This window comes from Drosophila novamexicana, unplaced genomic scaffold (genome assembly GCF_003285875.2).
Source record: "Drosophila novamexicana strain 15010-1031.04,08,12 unplaced genomic scaffold, DnovRS2.1 tig00001062-arrow-arrow-pilon, whole genome shotgun sequence".
NCBI classification, from domain to species: Eukaryota; Metazoa; Arthropoda; class Insecta; order Diptera; family Drosophilidae; genus Drosophila; species Drosophila novamexicana.
Genome location: NW_020824838.1, coordinates 1,735,081 through 1,758,874, shown reverse-complemented (window position 1 = coordinate 1,758,874; position 23,794 = coordinate 1,735,081). Strand labels below are relative to the sequence as shown.

General features: G+C 41.7%; 6 protein-coding genes across 6 annotated transcripts; 4 read left to right on the top strand and 2 right to left on the bottom strand.

The window, feature by feature from the left end:
• The first annotated feature begins 1,308 nt into the window (after positions 1-1,308).
• On the top strand, positions 1,309-2,993 carry LOC115766167. The gene is made up of 2 exons (XM_030710010.1): positions 1,309-2,460; positions 2,532-2,993. The coding sequence occupies exons 1-2, from the start codon at positions 1,353-1,355 to the stop codon at positions 2,729-2,731; spliced, it is 1,308 nt and encodes a 435-aa protein (XP_030565870.1). The 5' UTR covers positions 1,309-1,352; the 3' UTR covers positions 2,732-2,993.
• Positions 2,994-3,793: 800 nt separating this feature from the next.
• LOC115766169 lies at positions 3,794-5,445 on the top strand. The gene is made up of 2 exons (XM_030710011.1): positions 3,794-4,867; positions 4,927-5,445. The coding sequence occupies exons 1-2, from the start codon at positions 3,814-3,816 to the stop codon at positions 5,109-5,111; spliced, it is 1,239 nt and encodes a 412-aa protein (XP_030565871.1). The 5' UTR covers positions 3,794-3,813; the 3' UTR covers positions 5,112-5,445.
• A 73-nt stretch (positions 5,446-5,518) lies between these two features.
• Positions 5,519-9,644, top strand: LOC115766040. Its single transcript, XM_030709811.1, has 4 exons — positions 5,519-6,818; positions 6,899-7,077; positions 8,265-9,396; positions 9,457-9,644. The coding sequence occupies exons 1-4, from the start codon at positions 5,762-5,764 to the stop codon at positions 9,642-9,644; spliced, it is 2,556 nt and encodes an 851-aa protein (XP_030565671.1). The 5' UTR covers positions 5,519-5,761.
• A 352-nt stretch (positions 9,645-9,996) lies between these two features.
• LOC115766189 (zinc finger protein 501) lies at positions 9,997-12,340 on the top strand. Its single transcript, XM_030710032.1, has 2 exons — positions 9,997-10,212; positions 10,265-12,340. The coding sequence occupies exons 1-2, from the start codon at positions 10,078-10,080 to the stop codon at positions 11,345-11,347; spliced, it is 1,218 nt and encodes a 405-aa protein (XP_030565892.1). The 5' UTR covers positions 9,997-10,077; the 3' UTR covers positions 11,348-12,340.
• A 122-nt stretch (positions 12,341-12,462) lies between these two features.
• LOC115766187 lies at positions 12,463-14,297 on the bottom strand. Its single transcript, XM_030710031.1, has one exon. The coding sequence runs from the start codon at positions 14,283-14,285 to the stop codon at positions 12,972-12,974; it is 1,314 nt and encodes a 437-aa protein (XP_030565891.1). The 5' UTR covers positions 14,286-14,297; the 3' UTR covers positions 12,463-12,971.
• A 768-nt stretch (positions 14,298-15,065) lies between these two features.
• LOC115766039 (sex-determining region Y protein-like) lies at positions 15,066-16,622 on the bottom strand. Its single transcript, XM_030709809.1, has 2 exons — positions 16,590-16,622; positions 15,066-16,478 (listed from the first exon to the last, which is right to left on the bottom strand). The coding sequence occupies exons 1-2, from the start codon at positions 16,620-16,622 to the stop codon at positions 15,450-15,452; spliced, it is 1,062 nt and encodes a 353-aa protein (XP_030565669.1). The 3' UTR covers positions 15,066-15,449.
• Positions 16,623-23,794: the final 7,172 nt, after the last annotated feature.

Here is a 23,794-nt window from a genome sequence, read left to right as displayed (position 1 = left end):
ACCAAAAACCCGCCTTCGCGTGCATTTATAGCTCTCATGGCTTGGCTTTGCGTTGATCAGTCGGTCAGGACAGACACGTATAAATTATCTTAAAATAATAATAGTTTTTTGTTTGTTGATTGTTGTAAGACATTAAAGATCATACACTATTAATTGTATAATGACAGTTTAAGTCCATTCATTAGACTTAGTATGCATGCTACCCTAAAAACCTGTAAAATGTAGTCCCAGGCCTTGATTAGTCTTAATTTATCATGATTGTTATTTGCCCAGACGCTCTTAGTAACTCTACAAACAAAGACACGGCACGGCACGCGGAAGATTTTATACCCTTGTATGCATTTCCCTTTAGCAGATATGTGAAAATAGTGAACCTGGTATATTCTGACTTTAAAGTATCTTTCAAGTATCTTGGAAAACAGAATATTTCCTTTGGTAGTTATATGATTTAGTTTAGGATCATGGCAAAACTTATAAATCCAGAGTTTGGTAGAGATATCTTGAAAAATAAAAAGTTTACCATACAAGAATCTACTTTTGGAACGATCCTGCCAATGACAGCTTTATAATATAGTGGTCCGATCCGGCCGGTTCCGACATATGTACTCGTGCAACAGAAAGAGGGACTTCTGCGAAGTTTCAAGACGATATCCTTAAAACTGAGAGACTAGTTCGTATAGAAACAGACAGACGGACAGAAAAACATTCGGACTTGGCTATATCAACTGTTGATGCGGATCGACTCCTTATGGAGTCGGAAATGCATTACACATTTTATGATAAAAGTTTAGTACCTATTTCAAGGGTGCCAAAATAAACGAACCATGTAAAACCCATTCATTTTGCACGTGCTGAATTTGATAGAACCAATTTAACTTCAGTTTTAAATAAATTATAAGCACGCACATAAAATTGTATGTATTTTAGGTTCATTCATCACAAGCTCAGTTATAGCTTAAATCTCGTTAAATATTTAAAATGTTGTGTGTTATTCAACCCTGAGTATCTTACGACTACACTGGAGTGATTAGTCTATATAAGTATTACAACATACAACCCTCAATTATCAGTAGTGGGCGGTAGCAACAGCGCTTGGGGCAGCCTGAACGAGCTGCGATGGCGCGATCCATTAAGACTAAGTATAATCTGTATTTATGCATGCACAGGCATATATAATCTGCATCTTTTTATCTAAGAGAGATAAATCACAATTGTGATAGGAACACGGCGTCGACACCTGCCACAAGGTGTCGTATAAAAAGCCGTGTGCTTCAGAAATTTGAACATTGATATTTTAGCAACAGCCTTCGAAGAGTTTATTGTGATAGATCAGTTCGAATAGCTCAAGGAAAATGTCTGTTTCGGATTTAATAAGCGCATTGGATGCCATTCCTAAGCTGACAACAGCTAACCCAGACTTAAACTCAAGATTTCTGGATGCGCCAGAATGGCTTACAGAAAGCTATTTGCAGGATGCTTTGCGCAAATTCTACAGGGATCCGAAATTGAAGATCACCGCGCTTGATGGTCGTCCGGCACTGGGACGGGGCGAAAACTATGGCGGCGTTCTAACCCGCATCAAGGCGGAGTTTATCCGAAGCGATGGCAGTTCTCTGATCGGACACTACATAATCAAGACCTCGTTTGAGAGCGACGAATTCGCACGTAAAGCCATGGAACCCTACGATATATTCAACCGGGAAATGTCCATCTATGAACAGATCCTGCCCAAACTTAATGCGCTGCTGCGGGAAATTAAGGATGGTGAACAAATCTTTGCAGAGACAATGGCCGTCGACTACCATCGCTCCGCGCTGATCTTCCAGGATCTGAGCGCACGTGGCTATGTAATGCCCGATCGTCTAGTGGGCTTGGATATGAAGCTGGCCCGCCTAGTTCTGCGCAAGCTGGCAAAGATGCATGCCACCTCGGCAGTGCTGAACGAGCGCGAGCTCGGCGCCCTGGAATCCTACGATCGTGGCATGTTCAACCGTCACACAGATAACTATGCGCCCTGCTTTCTGGGCATGATTCAAGCGGCCAGCACGCGTTTGGCTCAATGGCCTGGTTACGAGCAGTACGCTGAGAAACTGGAGGCTCTCGTGCCCGTCTACATGGAGCTGGGCAAGCGAGTGTTCGATGTCTGTCCGGGCATTAACGTGCTGGCCCACGGCGATCTGTGGACCAATAATGTCCTTGTCAAGTATAACGAATCCACCGGCGAACCGGAGGATGTCATTATCATTGATTTCCAGTACGCTGCCTGGGGCTCACCGGCGATTGATCTGTTCTACTTTTTAAATTCCTCGCTGCAATTGGATTTGCATTTACACCATCAGGAGCAACTCATACAGTACTACTTTGAGATCTTCTCAAGTACGCTTAGAAAACTGCGCTACAAAGCGCATATTCCCAGTCTACATAAATTTCAGTTGGAGATTAAGAAGAAATCTTTCTATGGTAAGTCTTAAACATTTGTAAATCTCTCCGGAACTTTTAATAATCTGAGTTTCTTTATTTCGTCCCTTCAGCCATGCACACCAGCTTCAGTATCTTTCCCATCCAGCGAAATGTGGAAACAGATGATGCGGACTTCAATGCTTTAATGAAGTCCGACCAGCGAGCGATTAACTTCAAGAATGGCTGCTATACAAATCCAGTTGCCCAAAAGATTCTGCGGGAATTATTGAATGTATTTGATTGTCAAGGGTTGCTGGATGCAGATCAGTAATTCGGGTTGGAATTTCGTTTACGATTTCTTGTACATTCTTTTTATAGCTAAATATCATTTATTTCATTAAACTTACATATCATTAATTTAGGGCACATTGCTTTTAATATGTATACGTTTAAATTATATTTACGTGTATAGTACAACTTCATATATGGAGGTGCATAAAATGTATATACTCTTGGCCTTTATTAGCCTAATTTCATTTATACAAACTGACATATATGCTATTATTAATCAATTTTTGTCCATACTACATAATAAATAAATTTTCGTGCAAAAAACATTTCAATCTGTATTTTGAAACGAAATTTCTAGATATGATTTGAAATCGTACTTAATACCATCTAAAAAATATCAAATTAGTAAAAGTAAAATATGGAACAATCAAATAATTTAAAAAGTATCTGCGCTCAAATAATTTTCATAAGAGATTTTTTAATTGATTTTCATGCTTTTCGATATCGAATCCAAAACACGCACTACCAGACTTTGCGCTTTTTTTTATACTAAACAAAGCTCTTTTGTGTATCATTACGATATTACCATTTGCCATTAGAAATCCAGCTATTCAGAACCAAAAGCTGGAGTACCACGTTGCCAAATTCGGCAAAAAAAACTTTTTTTTTAACTTCTCTTCAAATGGGGAAACTAGAAATGGTTCTATAAACAATAAAAAGAAACACGATTTTCTCTTTTATTTACGCTCTTTCTATTCCCTTGTCATTGTTTACCCAAAAGACAACCATTTAAGGTAATATTCAATTGATAATAATTGTTGTGAGCATGAAAACATTTAGCATAGAGAATTCTATTATTGCTCTTAGCCAATTTCATACTCTACAAAACGGGTTTGTAGACTGCAAACGACAGAAAGAGGCACCTCTAAAATTGACCAAGCTGCTGGGTATTTAACTAGTCGCATCTAACTTTTTGTTGTTGTGCCGCTCTCTTTGTGCTTATCGAAAAGCTTTCAATGGACGAAAACATAAATAAATAGAATTTTTGGGTAAACTTTTAGTTAGTTGTCGTGCATACCTGAGTAAACGCATATATAATCGATATATACTTTTAAGTAGGGCATGTCTACAAATCAAAATTACAATCCGGATGAGCTGGAGGCATTGGAATGGCTTAATACGCCATTCTTTACCGAGGTCTTGATACAATACGAGAATGCACCAGATTTAAAGCTAAACGATCTTAAATTGTCCCCGGCAAGTGCGCAGGGAGATCATTATGCAAGCGTCATGTTTCGCGCCACCGTGGAGTACTCAACCGTGAAAGGCAACATTTTCAAGTCCTTAATTGTCAAGACAATGTCCGAGGAAGGTGGTCTGAAGAAGAGACTGGTGGATGATTCACACATATTCCAGACCGAGATAGCCATGTATACAGAAGTGCTGCCCAAGTTTGAGGCGATACTGCGAGATGCGGGGGATGAGTGTACGTTATTTGTGCCTTGTATATATCACAGTTTGAAACCGCGGAAGGTGATTATCTTTGAGGATCTGGTGCCCCAGGGCTATCAAGTGATTCGCAACCGATCTGCCACATTAGATGAACTAAGATCTGCGCTGGAGAAGCTGGCCAAGTGGCATGCAGTCAGCCACAAATTGTTAAAGGAACAGCCAGAATTGTTCGAAGAGTTACAATATAATATCTCCACCCTTCCCAACTTTCTGAATCAAAGCTTCATCACAAATGCTTTGCCAAACTTTATTTATATGCTGGATGAATCAGAAAGTCTAAAGAAGTACAAACATTATTTCGAGGCTATGCGTGGAAATCTAATTCAACAATGGGCGGATACGTTAGGAGAGCACCGCAAGAGTCCCCATGAAAATTCGTATTATGTTCTATGCCATGGCGACTTTCACATCAGGAACTTGATGTTTAAGAACAGCAGCTGCATGTTGTTAGACTTTCAGCTATCCCATGTAGGGCCGCTGGCCAATGATTTTCTCTATGCGATGTACATGTTGTTTTCTGCTGAAGATCGTGGAGAGCGCCGCGATGAACTTATAATTTACTATTTAGAAGTATGTGCCAATACTTTGAAAAAGATTGGTTACCGAGGCATAGCACCTAGTTTTGACGAATTTCAGCGCCAGATGATCGACAAGCGATACAACGGTGAGTATAGATATTTCAATAAATTACTGTACCTTATAATATTTTAAAAATTTACTAAGAGTTTCTGCTGCTCACGACATTTTTGCCTATGCAAATAGCTGCCCGCAAGAATGCCGTCGACCCATTTCGGCGACGCATTAGCATGTACAAGGATAAGGATTACCAAGAGGAAGTGGCATATCTATTGGAACGAATGAATAATTTGGGATATTTTAAAGATATGCAGAATTCAATAAACAATTAGCTTCATAATGCTTATATGCTGGATGATAATTCGAGGATAAATTTGATATGCTCTCCTATGTACATATAAATTAATTCAGAAATGATCAAAACTTCTGAAAGAGTAATAATATACACATCACTAAACGAACAAAAGAAGTAAAGAGAATGTAAGAGCGACAGCAGAAGAAGAAATAAGATCAGGACGACAAGCACGTATAGGATTTTTTAGAACACAAATATATTTCATCTAACTAACGCATGCAAATTTCGCAATTCAAAATTGAATTCATGAGAATCGCATAGTAGAGCCATTTAATTCATGTTTTCTTCTTTATGCAGCGCAGCTAGATGTAGTCTTGGTCTGCGTTTTGTATAAGAGAATAGATAAAATACCTTTACAATCGGCATAAGTATAAATATATGAAAATTACCAAGGTGGATGTCCAGTTCATATCGCTCGACCATCAATCCAACAATCTTTTGCGAACGTATTAAGCAAAATTTGGCTTCACTGATTATACTTCTTTTAACTGATTGGGTTTAGTTTTAAAGAGCTTTCAAAGCTCACGTCAGTAAAAAATCATGTATAAATACCGGGTATGAGTAGGTTCTCATTCAGTTTGTTTATATTTACGCCATAGACCAGACGCTCTCTATTTCCTATTAATAATGTCCTCAAATAATGATGCTTACAACTCGGATGAGTTGGAAGCTCCCGCCTGGCTAAACAAGCCATTCTTACAAGAGGTGCTAATGCAGTACTTCAAAGACTCCAGTATAAAATTGACTGATGTCCAGATATCCCCGGCCAGTGCAAAGGGTGATCACTATGCGAGTGTCATGTTTCGGGCCAGCGTTGAGTATCTAACACAGAAGGGAAAGTTTTCGAAATCGCTGGTTATTAAGACAATGCCCGAAATGGAAGGCATCAAAAAGGAGTTTTTGGGCGATTCCTCTATATTCCAGACAGAGATCGCCATGTACACGGAAGTGCTGCCCAAATTCGAGGAGATATTACGTGAGGCGGGCGAAGAGACAACGTTTTGTGCAAGATGCGTCTATCACAGCTTGGAGCCTCGACAAGTGATGATTTTCGAGGATCTCGTACCTCAGGGCTACCAAGTGGTACGCAACCGAAATCTTACCTTAGATGAACTGCGATGTGCTTTAGGAAAACTGGCTAAGTGGCATGCCGTCAGCCAGAAGTTGTTGAAGGAGCAGCCGAATATATTTGACAGACTTAAATATGATTTAACGACCTTGCCAAACTTTTTCGAACAGGATTTTATAACCAAAGGCCTACCCACCTTTATAGATATGATTGGTCATGTGGAAAGTTTAAAAGATTATCGTAAATACTTTGAGCCGATGCGTCAACATTTGATCAAGCGCTGGGCAGATATAATACGTGAATATCGTGAGAATCGGCAAGAAAATTCCTATTACGTACTATGCCACGGGGACTTTCATGTGCGTAATTTGATGTTTAAGCCCGACGACTGCATGCTGCTTGATTTCCAGATGTCCAACGTGGGATCGATGGTTAACGATCTGGTTTATGCGAAATATATGCTATTCGCTGCTGGGGAACGTCTGAATAATTCTGATGAGCTCATCTATCACTATTTTGATACCTTCTCAACGACATTAACAAAAATTGGATACAAAGGCGAGAAACCTAGCTTAGTAGAGTTACGCAGGCAGATGTTTGACAGGAGATTCATTGGTAAGTCGCAGCAAATCATAAGTTCCCCTATACAACAAATATATTTGATTATAATCTTTATTCTGTTTTTTCATCAATAGATTACATAATGCTCACCTTATTTTTGCCTGTGTCGTATAGCATGCGTCAGAATAAGGATCCTGGTGAAATTATACAGAGTGAAGAAGGTCGCGTTAATATTTATTATAATAAAGAGTACCAGAAGGAACTGGAGTATTTACTACCTCGAATGTTGCATCTGGGCTACTTTGAGCTGCCTGAATAATAGTTTAAATAAATTTATCAATTGCAAAACTATTTACCCAGTTGCATGTGTTTAGTCGTTAAACTTTTAATAGAGCTTTTCTAGGTATAATAACGTTTCACTTAACAAGGTCTTTTTTTGATTAGAACAGAACAAGTACAATTGGTATTCGCTACGTGTAACCTTTAAAATGTTTAGTTTGTTTGGTATTCGTTTATGGTAGTTGGTATATGAAGTTGTAAAAGAGGGGAATAATAACATTACATTTGCATAGATAAACACATTGTTAGTCGGCATCCAAGATACAATATATTGTGAATAGATACTTATAAAATAATACGAGCAATTAATTTTCAGTTACATATGCTATCTTAACATCTTATCACTATAAACTAATTCCCACTGTACGATGAATTTGCACTTAATATTGTTTTATAGATAATTGTTATCTTGACAAACTATTTTCACCATGACAATGAAGTATTTGGAAGTATGTATATAAGTATATCAATATAGAATGTACAAAGAAAAAGTGCTCTCTAATAACTAAAATAAAAATAAACAAGCAAGAGGTTCTAGTCGGGAGCTCCAACTAGGGGATACCCTGAACCCTCTTCTTCCAACATAAAATGCATATATATATTCTATTTTAGAAGCTATATGTCAAGTTTGGTGACTCTAGCTCTTATTATTTACCAAAATTGCCCAGAAAACAGGATATCGATATCGATTTTTATCGATTGCTTGCAAACAGAGTAATTTATCGATTATCAGAAACAAACTCAATCTGCGCAGGCACTAGGAGCACCTACATCTTAAATTTCAGTCTCTAGCTCTTATAGGTTCTGAGATCCTTGCGTTCATACATACGGACAGACGGACAGACAGACAGACGGACATGACTAGATCGACTCGGCTATTGGTGCTGATCAAGAATATATATACTTTATGGGGTCGGAGATGCTTCCTTCTGCCTGTTACATACATTTGGATTTTGCACAAATACATACCCATGAACTAAGTATTTGTTGTAATTAAATGATTGTGGGAGCCGTCAAAATTGTATGCCATGACGATGCAAGTAACAAGATATATAAACTGAAGATAATCTAACCGGGCTGTTAAGATATGCACTGATAACGAGATATATAAAAGCCCTCCTGCAAATTGGTTGGAGTGTCTATTAAAGTTCCCTGCCTTAGAATCTCTACATTAAGTTATCTGCAAGAGCTGAAGCCAACTGGTTCATATACGAAATGCCACCAAACAATGAATCTTTTAATCAGGATGAGCTGGATGCGCCCTCATGGCTGGACTGGCAATACTTTAAAGAGGTGTTAAGTGCCCATGAAAATGATGAGGAGGTGGAGATAATTGATGTGAACATCTCACCTGCCACTGGCAAGGGTGATCATTATGCAAGCATTATGTTCAGAGCTGCCGTGGAGTATAAGAGCAAAAAAGGAAAATCTTTCAAGTCGCTGATTATAAAGACCATGCCCGAAAGAGAGGGACACAAGAAGGAGCTGCTGGGCGATTCACATATCTTTGAGACAGAGATAAGCATGTACTCGGAAATACTGCCAAAGTTTGAAGAAATACTTCGACAAGCTGGGGATGAGACGACCCTGCACGTGCCCTGCATCTACCATAGTTTAAAGCCACGAAAGGTGATGATCTTTGAAGATCTATTGCCGCAGGGTTACATTGTGCTTCGCGATCGGGAGCCAACTTGTAAGGAGATTCGAAGTGCATATTGTAAGCTAGCCAAATGGCACGCTGTGAGCTATAAATGGTATAAAGAGCAACCAGAGCTGCTGAAGAAATTCAAATACAGTTTGTTCGAGATTCCAAAAATCGAAAAAGATGACTTCTTGTTGCATGGCATGAATCATTTTATCAATATGTTGGATTCAGTGCCAGACCTAACAGTCTATAAGCAATACTTTGAGAAAATGCGTCCTGTCTATATGAAACGCTGCAGGGAAACCTTTATGGAGCATCGACAGAATCCCCAAGAAAGTGATTATTACGTACTATGTCACGGTGACTTTCATCTCAGGAATTTGATGTTCAAATACAACAAAGCAAGCGGATCATTGGAGGATTGTATGCTTTTGGACTTTCAGATGAGCAATGTGGGTCCCATGCCCAATGATATTATTTACTCAATCTATCAGATGCTGTCTCCAGAGCAACGACATAACCATCGCGATGAGTTAATTTACTTTTACTTCTCTACTTTTACAGAAACTTTGAAGAAAATTAATTATGACGGTGAATTACCCAGTTTATGCAAGTTTCGGCAGCAGATATTTCGACATAAGTATTTTGGTAAGCTTTTAACACTTAATTTTTATTTATTAGTTTCTTGATAGTGGCCTTTCCACACAGAATTCTTTTTGCTTACAACTTTTTTGCCTGTGATAAATGCAATGAAGAGTGGAAATCTTGAGATTTCGGAAGTGATTGAAAATCGAGAACTAAGGGCAACACTCTACCTGAATGAAGTTTATCTAGAGGATGTTAGATGTAATCTGAAACGCTACTTGCACCTGGGATACTTTGAGGAGCTGGAGTAATAAAAGAAATTATTAAGTATTACATATTTTTATAAAAATAAAATAAAGCGCTGTTATTATGTTAAAGGCATTGGTGTTATTTAGTTTTGTTAAGTTTAATTTGTAGCGTAAGAAAATTATATAAATTTAATTGCGAGTAAAATTATTTTCGCGCTTTTGAATTACGCGCTACATGGCCTATCGATAACAGACGCGTAGTCAGCTGCCACTAAAAACGTACTAAATTTGCCTTAGTGCGTTGTATAGGTTGAAAGTCCCGCATGTGACGTGTAAATGGCACATTTAATTACGCGCCACATGGCCTATCGATAACAGATGCGTAGTCAGCTGCCACATAAAACGTACTAAATTTGCCTCTGCGCGTTATATTGGTCGCATGTGCCAATGAAAACAATAAATTCAAAATTGCGAATAAATACATTATTATGAAGAGATGACTGCATTGCTAGGTGAAGTAATTTGTCGCGTTTGCCTGAAGCAGGATGAGCTGATGGTGGACATCTACGAGCACGTGGAAGAACAGCAAACGGATCTGTGCACCCTACTAGAGCGCTGTGGCGACATTAAAGTGAGGTTTCGAAGCAAAATCTTCACAAATGTTTTTAATATTTTTTTTTAAGGTTGATAAGCGGGATGCATATCCAAAGTATTTGTGTCAAGAGTGCACAAAAGAGCTGCTGATCTCGGCCAAGTTTCGGGAGAAATGTGCAGCCACGGAGCAGGCGCTTAAACAGAGAACGCTGGAACGTTTAGAGGACGAAGCGCTACCTTCTGCTATTAACGTCTTGGCTGGCGAGGATCTGGTGGTGGACGATTATGAGGAGGACACAATGAATGCGGATGACATCATTACATTCGATCCCAGCGAGCATGTGGAATTATACGAAGAATGCGAGACGGAAGTGCCAGATGAAAAAGTAGCGACAACTTTAGAAAACGCACCTGAAGGTCTTCCATCCAATGCCCATTACAACTGTGATGATTGCGGCGCTGTTTTCCAGCAGGCAGCCACGCTGCAACGGCACATTGGCAAGGCACATCCCGCAGCAGACGTCCACGATTGTTCTCAATGTGGTCATATCTTTACTCAGAAAAGCAATTTGGAAGCGCACAGTTGCACCGGATCGGATGTGCCCGTCGAGCGTATGCGAGCGCAGCGGGCGCACCATCGTTGCGTCCACTGCGGCAAGTGGCTGCAATCTGTCTCGAGTCTGGTCATGCATCTTCGCCTGCACAATGGCGAGAGGCCATTTGTCTGTGACGTTTGCCCAAAGACTTTCAAAACTAATGGCGCACTTGTAGCCCACCAGAAAAGACACCTTAAGCTGGTGGAGTTTGAGTGCCCATACTGTGGCAAGGGTTTTGTGGAGTCAAGCAATCTGCGTCGACACGTTGCCTCGTTGCATACGTCGGAACGGCCACACACTTGCACCATCTGCCAGCGAACCTTCTCCCGCGTCTATTTGCTTGAGATGCACAAGCGCACCCACACGGGCGAGCGGCCATATGCATGTTCCCTCTGCGATCGCAGCTTTGCCCAGTTGAGCGTGCTGCGCACTCATGAGCGCATCCATACTGGCGAGCGGCGACAACGTTGCGACCTCTGCCAGAAGACCTTCAGCCGCATGATCCAGCTAAAGAAGCATCAACTTAAGTCCTGCCTACGTGCGGCCACACAAGCAACCGAAGAAGTGGTGTCGTAGCTACTAGCATTATAACGTGTCTGAAATGACTAGGCCAGAAGGCATCAGAAGTTGGATCATTAAGGTCCTCGAGTCTTGGAGATAAATAAGGCTAGGTTAAATATACTAGAGTGTGTTGTAAACTTTGCTAACAAAGTTTTTTGAACGTCTTGCCCGTGCATATCGGGAAACACAATTGTGAATGGTCAATAGCATACGTTTTTCAGAAAGGATATTTTATTTCAAGGCTGAGTACTACCATTTGGTAAACTTCAGTTTTTTTTTTTTCGGACCAATAGATCATATCTACATTAAACTTCCATATTTTCATCGTCCTTCTATGGAAAAGTTTTTTAAGGATTCCCTATACTAACCAATATATGCGAAAAGCCTATTGCGGACTATCTTATCAATCCGTTTAGGTACAGCAACATTGTAAAGTGCATGTTTAATAAGCTCGTAAATGCTGACTGGTGTTGCTCAATATAGCTTATGTAATTTCCACAACGACTATCGTTCGGAGTTGAGTTCTTGTATGGAAAACATTTCTTGGAATACCTTAAATAGAACCAGCAACATTTGCGAGAAGCCTACATAATGTGTTCGCCAAATTAGCTCATAAAAGTATTTTCTCTCAAAGATAGATTCTCCGACTGGGACTTGAAAAACAAATACATTGAGTGTATTTTTGACTTTTTATTGCATGCACATAAGTTAAGGTATGCTCTCTTTTTCGTAATTGGTTTACATTTGCTTCTGTTATTTGTATACTCTTGTTAGTCTAAAAGTTACAACAGATTACATAATTACACAAATGCTTGTTATGTGCCATACAATTGGCCACATTAGTAAGTATTTTTATATGTGAACTTTGTATACATATATATATATATAGATGATTTGCAATTTCAAAATTACATAAATAACATGCACAAGATTTGGGGGCACAAATTCTTTGATTTGAAAAATGTCAAATTTGGTACATAAATACATATTGTTAATGATTTGAGGGGTTTTTCTTATGTTTTAAATATATCGATTCACATGCAGTTTATATATATATTTGTATATATATATATAATATGAGAAAAATATGCATATCCATATTTAAGTACATTTAAGCTGTTGACCTATAAGTACATATTTTATTTTATTTCTCTATAAACGAGCTTTGCATAAATGTAATAATGAGTACTTATTATTATGGTAATTTACTCAATTAGCTGGCTTTACGAGTGCTAGCAAATTTCAATCCAATTATGGCGCGAATCTCTTTGGGTTCGTTTTAGCTTTTCCATTTAGAGAAACTTTTGCTTCCTTTTATTTTGTTTTAGCGGCGGCGGGTTCACTACGCTCAATCATCCTCTGCTGTTTCTGGTTAGGTATTGCTAGATTGTAATGGTATCGGGGTCGTAATTGGTATCGGAATCGGGGGTCATTGGCGTTTTTCATTATAGCGGGTTATCGGGACACTTAGTCTACAAGAGCGTCGCCTCTGCCAAAAATTGAATCAATAGAAAAGTGATTATCATTCGATCTGCTTATGGGAGGGGATTCAGTCACAAAGATTAATAGCTAGTGTGGATAAAAGGGGTGAGCAAAAGAGAGGTAAGAAACAGTGCGCTGGCTCCAGTCCGGTATTCCATTACACCGCTGCACTGTGCTCCGAGCGGCGAAAATACTTACGTGCCTGCACATTCAGATCGTCGAGCAACAGCTCGTTGGATGACTTGGAGCGCTTAGGAAAGATTAGAGCATTACGCAGCGGTGTAACATGCGCAACATTGGAACGCGGCTTGGGCGGCGGTGCGGGTGGTGCGCGCTTTTGCTTGTAGGAGACGCGCTTTAGCTGCCGCACAAACGACTGGCTGAGCGTGGAGCCCCGATTGAAATCCGGCTCCGTATTAAGCTGCGGCTGTGCGGCGTACTTGTGCAGCTTCGTTGGAGTCGAAGCCGGCGGCGAAGGCTGCAGCTGCTGCTCCGAGTGCGTTTTTTTAAGCGGATGCTTGGAAATTGCTGCCGCCGCCGTTGACGAGTTGCCTTTAAAGCGGTCAAAGATATTGTTGAACGTCCTAGAGCGCTGTTGAAGCGGCGGTGCCGGCGCCGGGTATTTCTGTAAAGGATGACTATGCTTGGGTGTACGGCCAGCGCCGGCTGTCGTGGGTGTGGTGGAGGCCGTTTGCGCTCGGCTGGCAAACACATCGTCGTCCAGCTCGCTCAGGCTGACCAGCATGTGCTCATCGTCAAATAGGTCATCTGTGTTGGTGTTGTCGTTGGTGTAGGTGCGACTTGTCTCCTGCTGCGTGTTGCACTCCTCCTCCAGCTCCTCGCCGTCGTCATCGTAATGCGCAAATATTTCATCAAAGGCCGCATTTACAATGTACGTCTCGTCTTGCAGCTCCTCCTCGCTGGACTGTTGTAGGCTGCTGCGTGCCCGTCGCTGAGGCACCAAGGTGCCAAAAAGATTCTTGCGATAGTCGTCAGCAATGCCGCCGTAAGGCTGCCGCAGCTGCTCCGTGGAGTGTGCCCCTGTGGGTGCTGGCCGCGGCAGCATGGCCAATTGATTGGCCAGGCTTTGGGTGCTGCAGCTGTTGATGAGCTTGCCAGGTGCGGGTGCGCTTAGTATGCAGTGGCCATGATGATGTTGTGACTGTGTTTGTGCCTGTGCCAGTACCAATGCCTGTGTCTGTGCCTGCAGCTTTTGCTTCTGACGGTGCATTTGTTGCAGACGCTGACGCAGATCCTGCGACTTCCGCTTCACCTGGTTGTATTTGCTTTGGCTTTGGCTGTTGCTGATGCTGTTGTTGTTACACGTGCGCAGCTCATACTTACTCTGCTCCCGATCCCGATCCTGTTCGGCCTCAGCCAGGCGGCGCTGCAATGCCAGCGTTTCGAAGGTGTGCACAACACTGCCCACGTGTGTGTTGATCTCCGGTATGCCCAGGTCGCCGCTGAACATGTCGCGCTGATGGCGTTGCTCTGTGGATAATAGCTCGCCGCCGCCTGCGCCCACACTGCTTGCTCGTTTGCCCAGCACCTGGCCATGCCCATGAACATGGGCGTGGGCGTGGGCGTGGCAATGGCGTATGGGCGGAACAGGGCAGCGGGGCGCAGCACAGGGAAACTGCTCGAGGAATTCGGTAGCTTCCTGCTGCCAGAGCAGATTGCCAAGCTCATCGTGGGCGCTGGCGCTGGCCAAAGTGGACGACTGTGTATGGGAGTGTTGTATGTTGTTGTTGTATGTTTTGTTGTTGTTGTTGTGTACGAGTTGTTGGCAGTTAATTCAAGCAAATTGTTATAGAAATAAATAAATAAACATCTGATTAGCTAAGGCTGCGAGAGAGACAGATAGGGAGACAGAAATAGAGAGAGGTGGGGGTGGGATTGTGCGACTGACCGACTACGTCGGAAAATTGGCTATTTGGTGAGTCATGGGCAGGGGCACTAAATTAGGAAGGTTGTTTCTTAACTTCTAAAATATCTTAAGTTCCTAAGCTTATTATTTATATATATATTATTATGATACATATATTATGACCACATTTAACAATAAATGACTTTTGGCTTATAAAACCTACAACACTTGAATGCAAATATCAATAATTTTGTAATTACTTTCATATTCGAACTTATGGCTTATACATATTTCCGTAATTTTTGGTATTTCAACTACAGTCTAATTTAATTAAGTAAACTATTCAATAATTATTTTATGCTAAATCCATTTAAATATTTTGTGGCTTTTTACGATAAGTTCAATAAAACAACAACACAAACAGCTGCCATTAGCAGAGCAGCATCGATTAGAAATATTAGTGTCGCTGGTCGCGCACAAAAGTATGCAAAGTTTTTGGCATGTTGCGTATACACCATGTTGCAAATTGTATCGGACAGTGACAACCCGATTGTAATACCATTCAAAGTGTTGGTATGCGTGTGTGTAAGTGTTAATATATGTGTGCGTGTGTGTGAGTGTAAGTGTGTTGACACATTGAGTTGGTTGTTGGTGTGCGTTTTAGGCATACGAGTTTGTGTTTTGGGCAACGACAACATTCTACAACTAAGACAGCAATACGTGAGTGTGTATGTGTGTGGGTGTGTAGCTGTGTGTGCGTTTGCATTTTTAATAATAGTTATTATCAAATGGCAAGCTATCGCTGGAGCTAGAATACTGTTGCTGTTGCGGCTGCTGTGGCAACAACTGATTGTTGCTAGTGCGTTTACTGTGTTGCTGTTTGTTGCTGTTGCTGCTGCACTTTTGCTGCTGCTGTTGTTGCTGCTGCTGCTGCTTGTGTATGGCCTTAAAATCATCTTGAGATTTGCTGTTCTTGGAATTGTGTTTGCCCTTGTGGCCCTTGCTGTGTTTCGTGTGCTTCAGACTGTGATGTTGGTGATGGTGTGTCAGTTGCTGCTGCTGCTGCAGCTGTTGCTGGTGTGGATGACTATGTTGCTGGTAGTGGTGTTCAATGTGCGCTATGTTGCTGCTACTGTGATACTGTGGATGCTGCTGCTGCTGCTGATTGGATGTATCGCTGGCGGTGCCGCTGCTGCCATAGCTATAGATCTGCGACTTTGACTGGCTGCGATGCGGATGTGCGTGCAGATTGGCCACGCTATAATGATCGGGATCCAGACTATCGAAGGTCTGCAGATAGTGCGGATTTATTTGCGTACAGTAGTCACCGCCAGCATTAGCTTCAGTGTGTGGATGTGACATGTGCTTGCGATCGAGTGTGTTGTTGGGGCGTGCGTTAAAGTGTTGCAGATGTGTCATGTTGTAGCTGAGATGTTGATAATGTGAATTGTCGTGTTGTTGTTGTTGCTGTTTGGCAACGTTTTTCATTGGCAACGGCGGCGGTTGCTGCTGTTGCTGCTGACCACTTGGCGATCTTCTATTTGTGTTGCTGTTCGATTTAAAACTATTGTTGCCACTTTGCAGAGTGAGGCTGTTGCTGCTGTTGTTGCTGTTGTTGTTGTTGCTGTTGCCGGCGTCGCACTTCGTTTTGATGGCTATAAACGTGTTAGGCAACGGTGGCAAGGGTGGTGTGCCTGTGGGCGTGGTTATGGTGGTTGCCGACGATGAGCATGTGGTGGTTGTTGTTGCTGTTGCTGTGTTGTTGATGTTGGTGGTGCTGGCCACATTAAGTTCCCGCTACGCGATGTGATGCCCGCCAAATGTGCGCAGCACTGGCACGCTCTGATTGTGTTGTTGGAGGTGGTGTTGGTGGTGTTGGTGGTGGTGTTGGTTTTGGTGTTGGTTAACACATAGCAATTGTTGTGGTTGTTGTTGTGTCATAGTTAGCAGTTTGTGGTGTGCATGTGTGGTTTGTTGTTGGGCGCATTTGTTGTGGTTGTTATCGGAAAATGAAATTTCAGAGCGTAAAAAGAGACGAAAAAAAGGAAAAGAGTAGACACTTATCATATAAGTTGTGTATGAGATATATATATATATATTGCTTATATGTAGAGTGTGTGTATGTGTGTGATTGTGAGTGTGAGTGTGTGTGTGTGTGTGTGTGTGGGTGTATGTATATTTCTGCTTAACAACGTGGTGCGTCAGTAATTTGGGTGTGTGTGCCCGGTTCTTGATATGTCCGCGGCCGTGTCAGAGCTGGTGTCGTATTAATAAATATACACTATATTTTATATGCATATAAAACTAATCGCTCAAACGGATACAAGTGCTTAAAAGAAGAGTGAAACTAAGGTAAGGAAAACAAAAGAAAGTAATTAATGTTGATTAGTTCGTTTAGTTCTACTTATTTGTTTACATTCATTTGCATAACATATATTACAAGCAATATATAAATATACGATTACGATTTGTGTACTACTTGGGATACCAAAAGTTTGGCTACCTAACTATTTAGATATTTTAGATAAATTCCAAACGAGGCCAAGCGAAATTTCATGCATCGATGCCCCTGCTGCTCGCTGCGCTTTGTGGCAGCATAAAGTAGCGTGTAAGACTTGGTTAATTCAGGCAGGCGGCAGGCAAGATGGCGTTTGCAGCCAGCGCGCTGCAAATTACGCAAGCAAAAAAAAAAGCACAGCCTGCGAAAAAGCTAATTAGCCGGGACAGTTTGGAAAAAAGTGAGTGTAAGTTTTAATAAGAAACTGAGCTGTGGCACGCTAATGCGCGCCAGAGTAAGTAGGCGTGGCCAAACTTGTTAGGTTACCAAAAGTTGCCACATTAAAGTTGCAACTGAGGTACGCCTGCTGCCTGTGGGTGCGAATAGGAGTGTGTGTGTTTGTGTGTGTGATTGCGCGGGCTTCGTAAATTTCACATTTAAATTTAAAAAGTTTGCAGACACTTTGTGCAACTGCCAGACCCACTGCTAGTGCCACTGCAACTGCACTCTTTATGTACAGTCAATAACAAACGGCGGTGAAACACACACACATACACACGAAACTCGCATACGCACACTCGGTAAGTAAACATGCGCGGCAAAAGAAACTTTTATTCATTCACTCAATGCATGCTCAAAGGCACTTGAGCTCGCCTTGGCTGCGATGGGTGTGGCACTTGACTGAACTTCTGTGCTGAACATAAAAGTTGACAAGCGTTGACATAATTTTACACGCAATGACAAGTCGAAGGAGCAGCAGGATGCGGCGTCACCAAGTGCTGCAGGCAAATAGACGCGAAAGTAAGTGCCCCATCCACAAGCTCCAGCCTCGAGTGCTTTCGGCAAAGTGCTGAATTTTCTGCATTATTTACCAACAGCAAAAAAGTAATAGACTAGCCACATAATTGCATCTCGTGTCTTGTGTCTCGTCACTAATGATGGATTATTAGTAGTTAACAGCCGCAGCACATTCCTCAACTGCCTCTGCTAACTGTTGTTGGTCTGTGCGCTAGCCAGTCAAATGGCAGCGACAATGTGGCAGCAGTTGCTCAGTCTAGAGACAGACACAGAGAGGAAGAGAGAGAAAAAAAGATACGGAGAGGGGAAGAAAGAAAAAGGTGCACTTCATTGAAGACAGCAGCAGCAGTTGCAAATACCCTTAGATTATCAATGGCTGTAGGGCAGCTGCGCGGCTGGGTGCCACAGCGCGGATCTGGTTTGCCGGCAACATCATCAACAGCGGGAAGTGAGTGTCGCTTAACGTGGCAGGCGGCAGGTGGCAGGCATCAAGGCAGTAGGAAGTTCAACTGGGTGCCACAAAAATTTTAAAACTTTGTAAACAAAACTTTGCGCTGTGCACTTTGCTGCTGGCGTGAAACGAAACGAAAAACATCAGGCGACGATGCGCAGGACCTCTTACGACAACAACACGAAAAAAAGAATAAGAAAGACTATATATATACATATATATATATATATGTATAGAGAGAGAGAGAGAGAGAGAGCGAGATATTTATATACGTATTTAGTTGGGTATATTCGCTAGCTAGCGGAACCGAGGCTCATCCTGACCGTTGCTAGTCAGCAGCTGCACAAAAGTTTTCCGCACGGCAAATGCTTGTTGCACTGGTACTTGCACCAAAACTTACTACATGTGGCAGTGGGGTATGAGTACGCTGCTCTGCATACAATAACAAGGCTTCCATCAATTGTCCAGCGGATGTTTGCCACAGCACTAGTCGTCGTCGTCCTCGTTGCTTCCGGCGCGCTCGTCTATGTAGATCCGGCTGGCAGCGTCACGCCCATATGCCGATCAAAGCTAACTGCACTTCAGAATGGCTTCTATCTTGCAACACGCCACAAAAAGAAGAAAACTGTTTTGTAAATATTACGCTGTAGCCCCTGACCCACAACACCCCTCACAAGTCGAAGCGTTGTGCATTTTGCATTTCATTTGAAGAAAATGCTGCAAGTTTCCAACTTGCCCCCAACGTGCCCTTACCGCGCATTGTTGTTGCTGCTGCTGCTGCTAGTTTTGTGTACAATTGTAATAACTATCTCAGCGAGTGTTTGAAATGCGTTTAGCGAAAACTTTTACAGCTGCCAGCGCAAGAATGTTTATACTTTTGCATTTTTGTGTGTGCGACTTTTAGCGTATAAAATGCGCCAAGTCGTAGAGAAAGCGGGCGGGGCATAAGGGGCAGCTAGCACGTACTTATGTAAGTTGTAAATAAATAGTAAATAGTTGCATTTGCGCAACGTGCCAGCGGCAGCAACTGTGTCTGGCTCTGCGCGCAAGTTATATTTAAATGCGCGCACAAAAGAATGCAACACTTTGTGCACCTGTGCCTCCGAACACTGCGCATATGGCCCATGGACAAACGGAAATGCAATTAACAAAATGTCAGCCCCGAATGTGATAAAAATATGACAATTAATAATTCCCGACTGCAGAATACACTGTGCATGCTCTACTGTATTGAAACCAAGGCTTATTAATTGAGAAAGGAGGGCAGTAACAAAAAATCATCAGGAAGCGAACGTTTGCAGTTAGCTTTTTAACTGTGGCTTACTTATTGTAACCGAAAAACGGTGGCTTTAAGACTCAATAAGGCAAAGAAGTGCGATTTACTGAGACTATTGTTTGGGGGGACATATTATGCACGGCCTGTGTTTGAGTTTGATATAATTTCCATACAAATCTGCATTAAGTGTACTTTGATAGATAATCTGCAGGATCCAGGGAGAACGAATTTTTGTGAGTATGCGAGTATCGTTTAGTATATTTGTCTGTTTAAATTTGCAAAAGTTGAAATTAAGTTCAATTTTTCAAATACGGCTTTTCTTTAATTAGTATTTTGTGTAACAAAATAGCTCAAAACGCTGACAAAACGCTAAGTGTTAGGAATCATGAAATAATATACCCAACACTTTTTTTACAAGTCTACAGTAATCAATTCGACTAGGATCTGGGCAGGGAGTGCAACTCAGTTCATTTTGTTTTAGAAAAACTACCGAAAGCTAGTTTATACAGCTGTGCATGCAAATGTGAATACCCCAATAGGTTTTTCTAATTACACAAGCATTAATAGGCTGCGATTTATACAGGAATAAAAACCAAAGTTTCCAGCTCAAATTTGAATAACCTAAAGAGAATATGTAGTATATTTCAAAGACATATGGCAATGCGTACTACACAAAACAAATATACTCTTTTTACAGCTGGGCACAGTGCATAATAAGTGGCTATTGGCTTTGGTTGTAGATTTCCCGCAGCATTTATATAGGCTGGTAGCAATCAGCAGAAAGCAAATCACAATAAATTAAGTGGGTCGAAAGGCTTTTCGGCCTAGCAGGCCATATATTTGAATTGTGTGCGTCTGGGGCTATCATGTGCTCGTGCTTAAATTAAATGATTAACCAGGTTATTTACGGCATGCGCCTTGGGCCAACATAAGTCAGCCAGCTGGCCACAAAAACAAATGCCGCTATTTCCTGTCTAGAGGGGTGTATGGATATGTGGTATGTGGCTGTGGTGTGGGTGTGCACACCTGCGTTAGTTGTTGTATGTTGCACAAATAACGCGGCCAACACGACGTGCGGCACGCCTCACGCGCCGGCGGTTCAAGGACAAGCGGAAACGGAAGTACAGCTTGCGGCGCTGTGCAGTGGCCGTTGTTTTTATTTCGCGGTTGCTATTCTTGCTCTTGTTCAGCACGTAAATTGACGTGTCCAGAGCGACGGTCAATTGCTTTACTGAAACAGAGGACACTGCGGCGGCGTCGGCGCTTGTTTTGTTTGCTGAAAGCGCAAATATTTGCGCAGGCATTAAACGCGGAATTGATGGTCAGACAAGGTGAGGGTCAGGGCTGCAGAACCGGCAACATCGCAATATAAATTTCAATATTAACGCCAACTTAACGTCAATGAGTCTGTGGGTTTTTTTGTTTCAATCACTCCGCTGACTTCTTGACCGCCGCCGCGGTCCAAACGTTTGCCTTAATGCTAACAGCCTCGTTACTTTTTATTGCATGCACAGCCCGATGGGCGGGGGGTGGACATGGGCGTGGCAGAACTGCTCCGGGTTTTCTGTGTAGTCATTACGAACCACCAAAAATAAGAAAAGAAAAGGTACGAAAATTGTGATTATGAACACAAATTTGCGCTTAAATTGTGGGCTAAAGCTGAGCGGGTGCAGTGTAATAAGGGGGGCGGAGCTTTGGCACACTTTTATTAAAAAGGGCAAAGTCATTAAATTTTATTACAAGTTAAATTTTTCAATAAGGCAGAAACAGAGAAAAACGCAAAGCCAACACCTCCGCGTTTTTAGGCCAATTAAATGGGGTAGAGTCCGGGTGTATGAAGCTAGAAATAAACCTGCTTAAATGCAATACAATTTAATCGATTAACTGTATAACTGTTAGGTTCCACTCTCATTTAATACAAATATTTATCAAGATATTTTCATAAAAGCCGGTGTATTTAGCTTTTATCGACTGTGCTAAAGGAATAAACAAACCGCGGCGCAGCATGAAACTAAATTAGGGATTCGTTTGATAACCGTAAACCTATATAGCTGAGCTTTTATATCTAACATATATTAATGAGAGTGGGGCAGACAGACAGACTCATGATTAGGGGATTGCAGCTTTTCTGAATGGACTATTGATCTGAATCTGTACAACTTAATAGGATCGAAGGGACCAAGGGACTGTTAATGCAATAAGCTATTAGCTTGGGAAAACATGGGCTACGAACTTATATAATTGATTAAGCAAGTTCTCAGCGTCGGTCGATAAAAATGGCCTGGTTATTAGAGGTGATAAATGTGGAATTGCACGCAAATCCCTCTTATGCAAAACAATGCAAAATGCAAGAGAATTAAAAGACCTGCCTCACAAAAAAAAAAAAAAAACAGTCTAGCCCCGAAAAAAGAAATTTGTGTAATCCATTTGTAGATAAATAAGAATCGATCAAGGGCAACATGTGGGTTAACCCATAACCACAGTCAAGGAAATGAAACCCAAATGAGTAACATAAACTGAGGTGCTTATAATTCTTAAGTGGTTTAAACGCAGAGCTCCGACCCATTTACCCGCCCGTTAAGTTGAATTTTCGGTTGCTGTTACCGCTGTTCTATTTAATTTGGGATTAGTTCTTTTTTTGCGAGATTCTTTTCTATATAGCAGCGAAACGAGTACCGCTTGAGAGTGAGGCAATAAAATGCAAATTTGTCTTTGGGGCTTTTCGCTTGTGCTTAAGCATATTAAAAAATAAAAAACACCTGCAGAAGGCGATACCCGCTGCACAAATATACGAAAATAAATTACATTTATAGTGGCTTTTGGCGAAAACTTTACCGAGGAGCACACCTACATACACATATACATAAACATACACATGCACATACACATACACATACACATACACATACACATACACATACACATACACATACACATACACATACACATACACATACACATACACATACACATACACATACACATACACATACACACACACATACACATACACATACACATACACATACACATACACATACACATACACACACATACACACACTAGACGCGGGACACATACTTAAGCCCCTTCCTCTGAGGCATGCCATTTATGACATCCGTGCACCGAAAAGAAGCAGACAAAAATCTGAAAAACAAAACAACAGCTATTGCCATGTTGCCGAGAATGAAATACCCTTTGAGGTATTAAAATAAACAATCAAAAATATGCTTTGGAAATAATTGGAAGCAACCATTTATATGCAAAGGTTCCAATCTGAGCAGCTAGATTTGACAATCGGACCTCTCAGCTTGTCTTGGGTATATAATTAATATAATCTGTGAGGATCGGTTACAACACTTTTCATAATACCCTCTGCATAGGGTATAGAAAAATGGCAACGCATAAAAACCATATTAAATGCCTTACTCTTCGCGCTATTGTTTTTGGCATCTCTGCGAGCGTCTGGGCTAGGACAACTACACGGGACAACGGGATTGCGGGACTCCAGCTTTCGTTTGTCATCTTTTAATGGTGCAATTAGAGCACGCAAAATGCGTTTGCTGAAAGCTGAGCTGCGGTTGCTGCTGTCGCCTTAGCTGTAGCTGGCATCATAAAGGATTTTTAATAATGGCGCCAAATTACAATAGGCAGTCCCACGCACACACACGCACACACACAGATAACGCAGTGTGCAAACAAATTGCGTATACGCCGTGGCACTTTGAAACAAAAGCCCCGACAATGCAAAGTTGTGCCATAGATGCCCGCTGTTGGCTGTGATTTTTCGGTGGCTAGATAGTGGGAGTCTCCTCACCACCGTTGCTCCGCCTTAGCTCCAGCTCCAACTCCTGCTCCAGCTGAGTTTGGCTTCCATTTCTTGCTGTTTGTTGTTTGGTGTAATTTGATGCGCTATTGTTTGCCGCATGCGTTTTTCATTGTCTCCGACGACACTTTAATGTCAGCTGAGATTTTGGTTGCCGTTGCTTTTACGTTGCGTTCTCGCTTAGTCATTGCTATGCAATTTTGTTGTAATTTATGCGCGTATTGTTTCTTCATTTTGCACGAGAGTTGTCATTAGTTTAGCATTG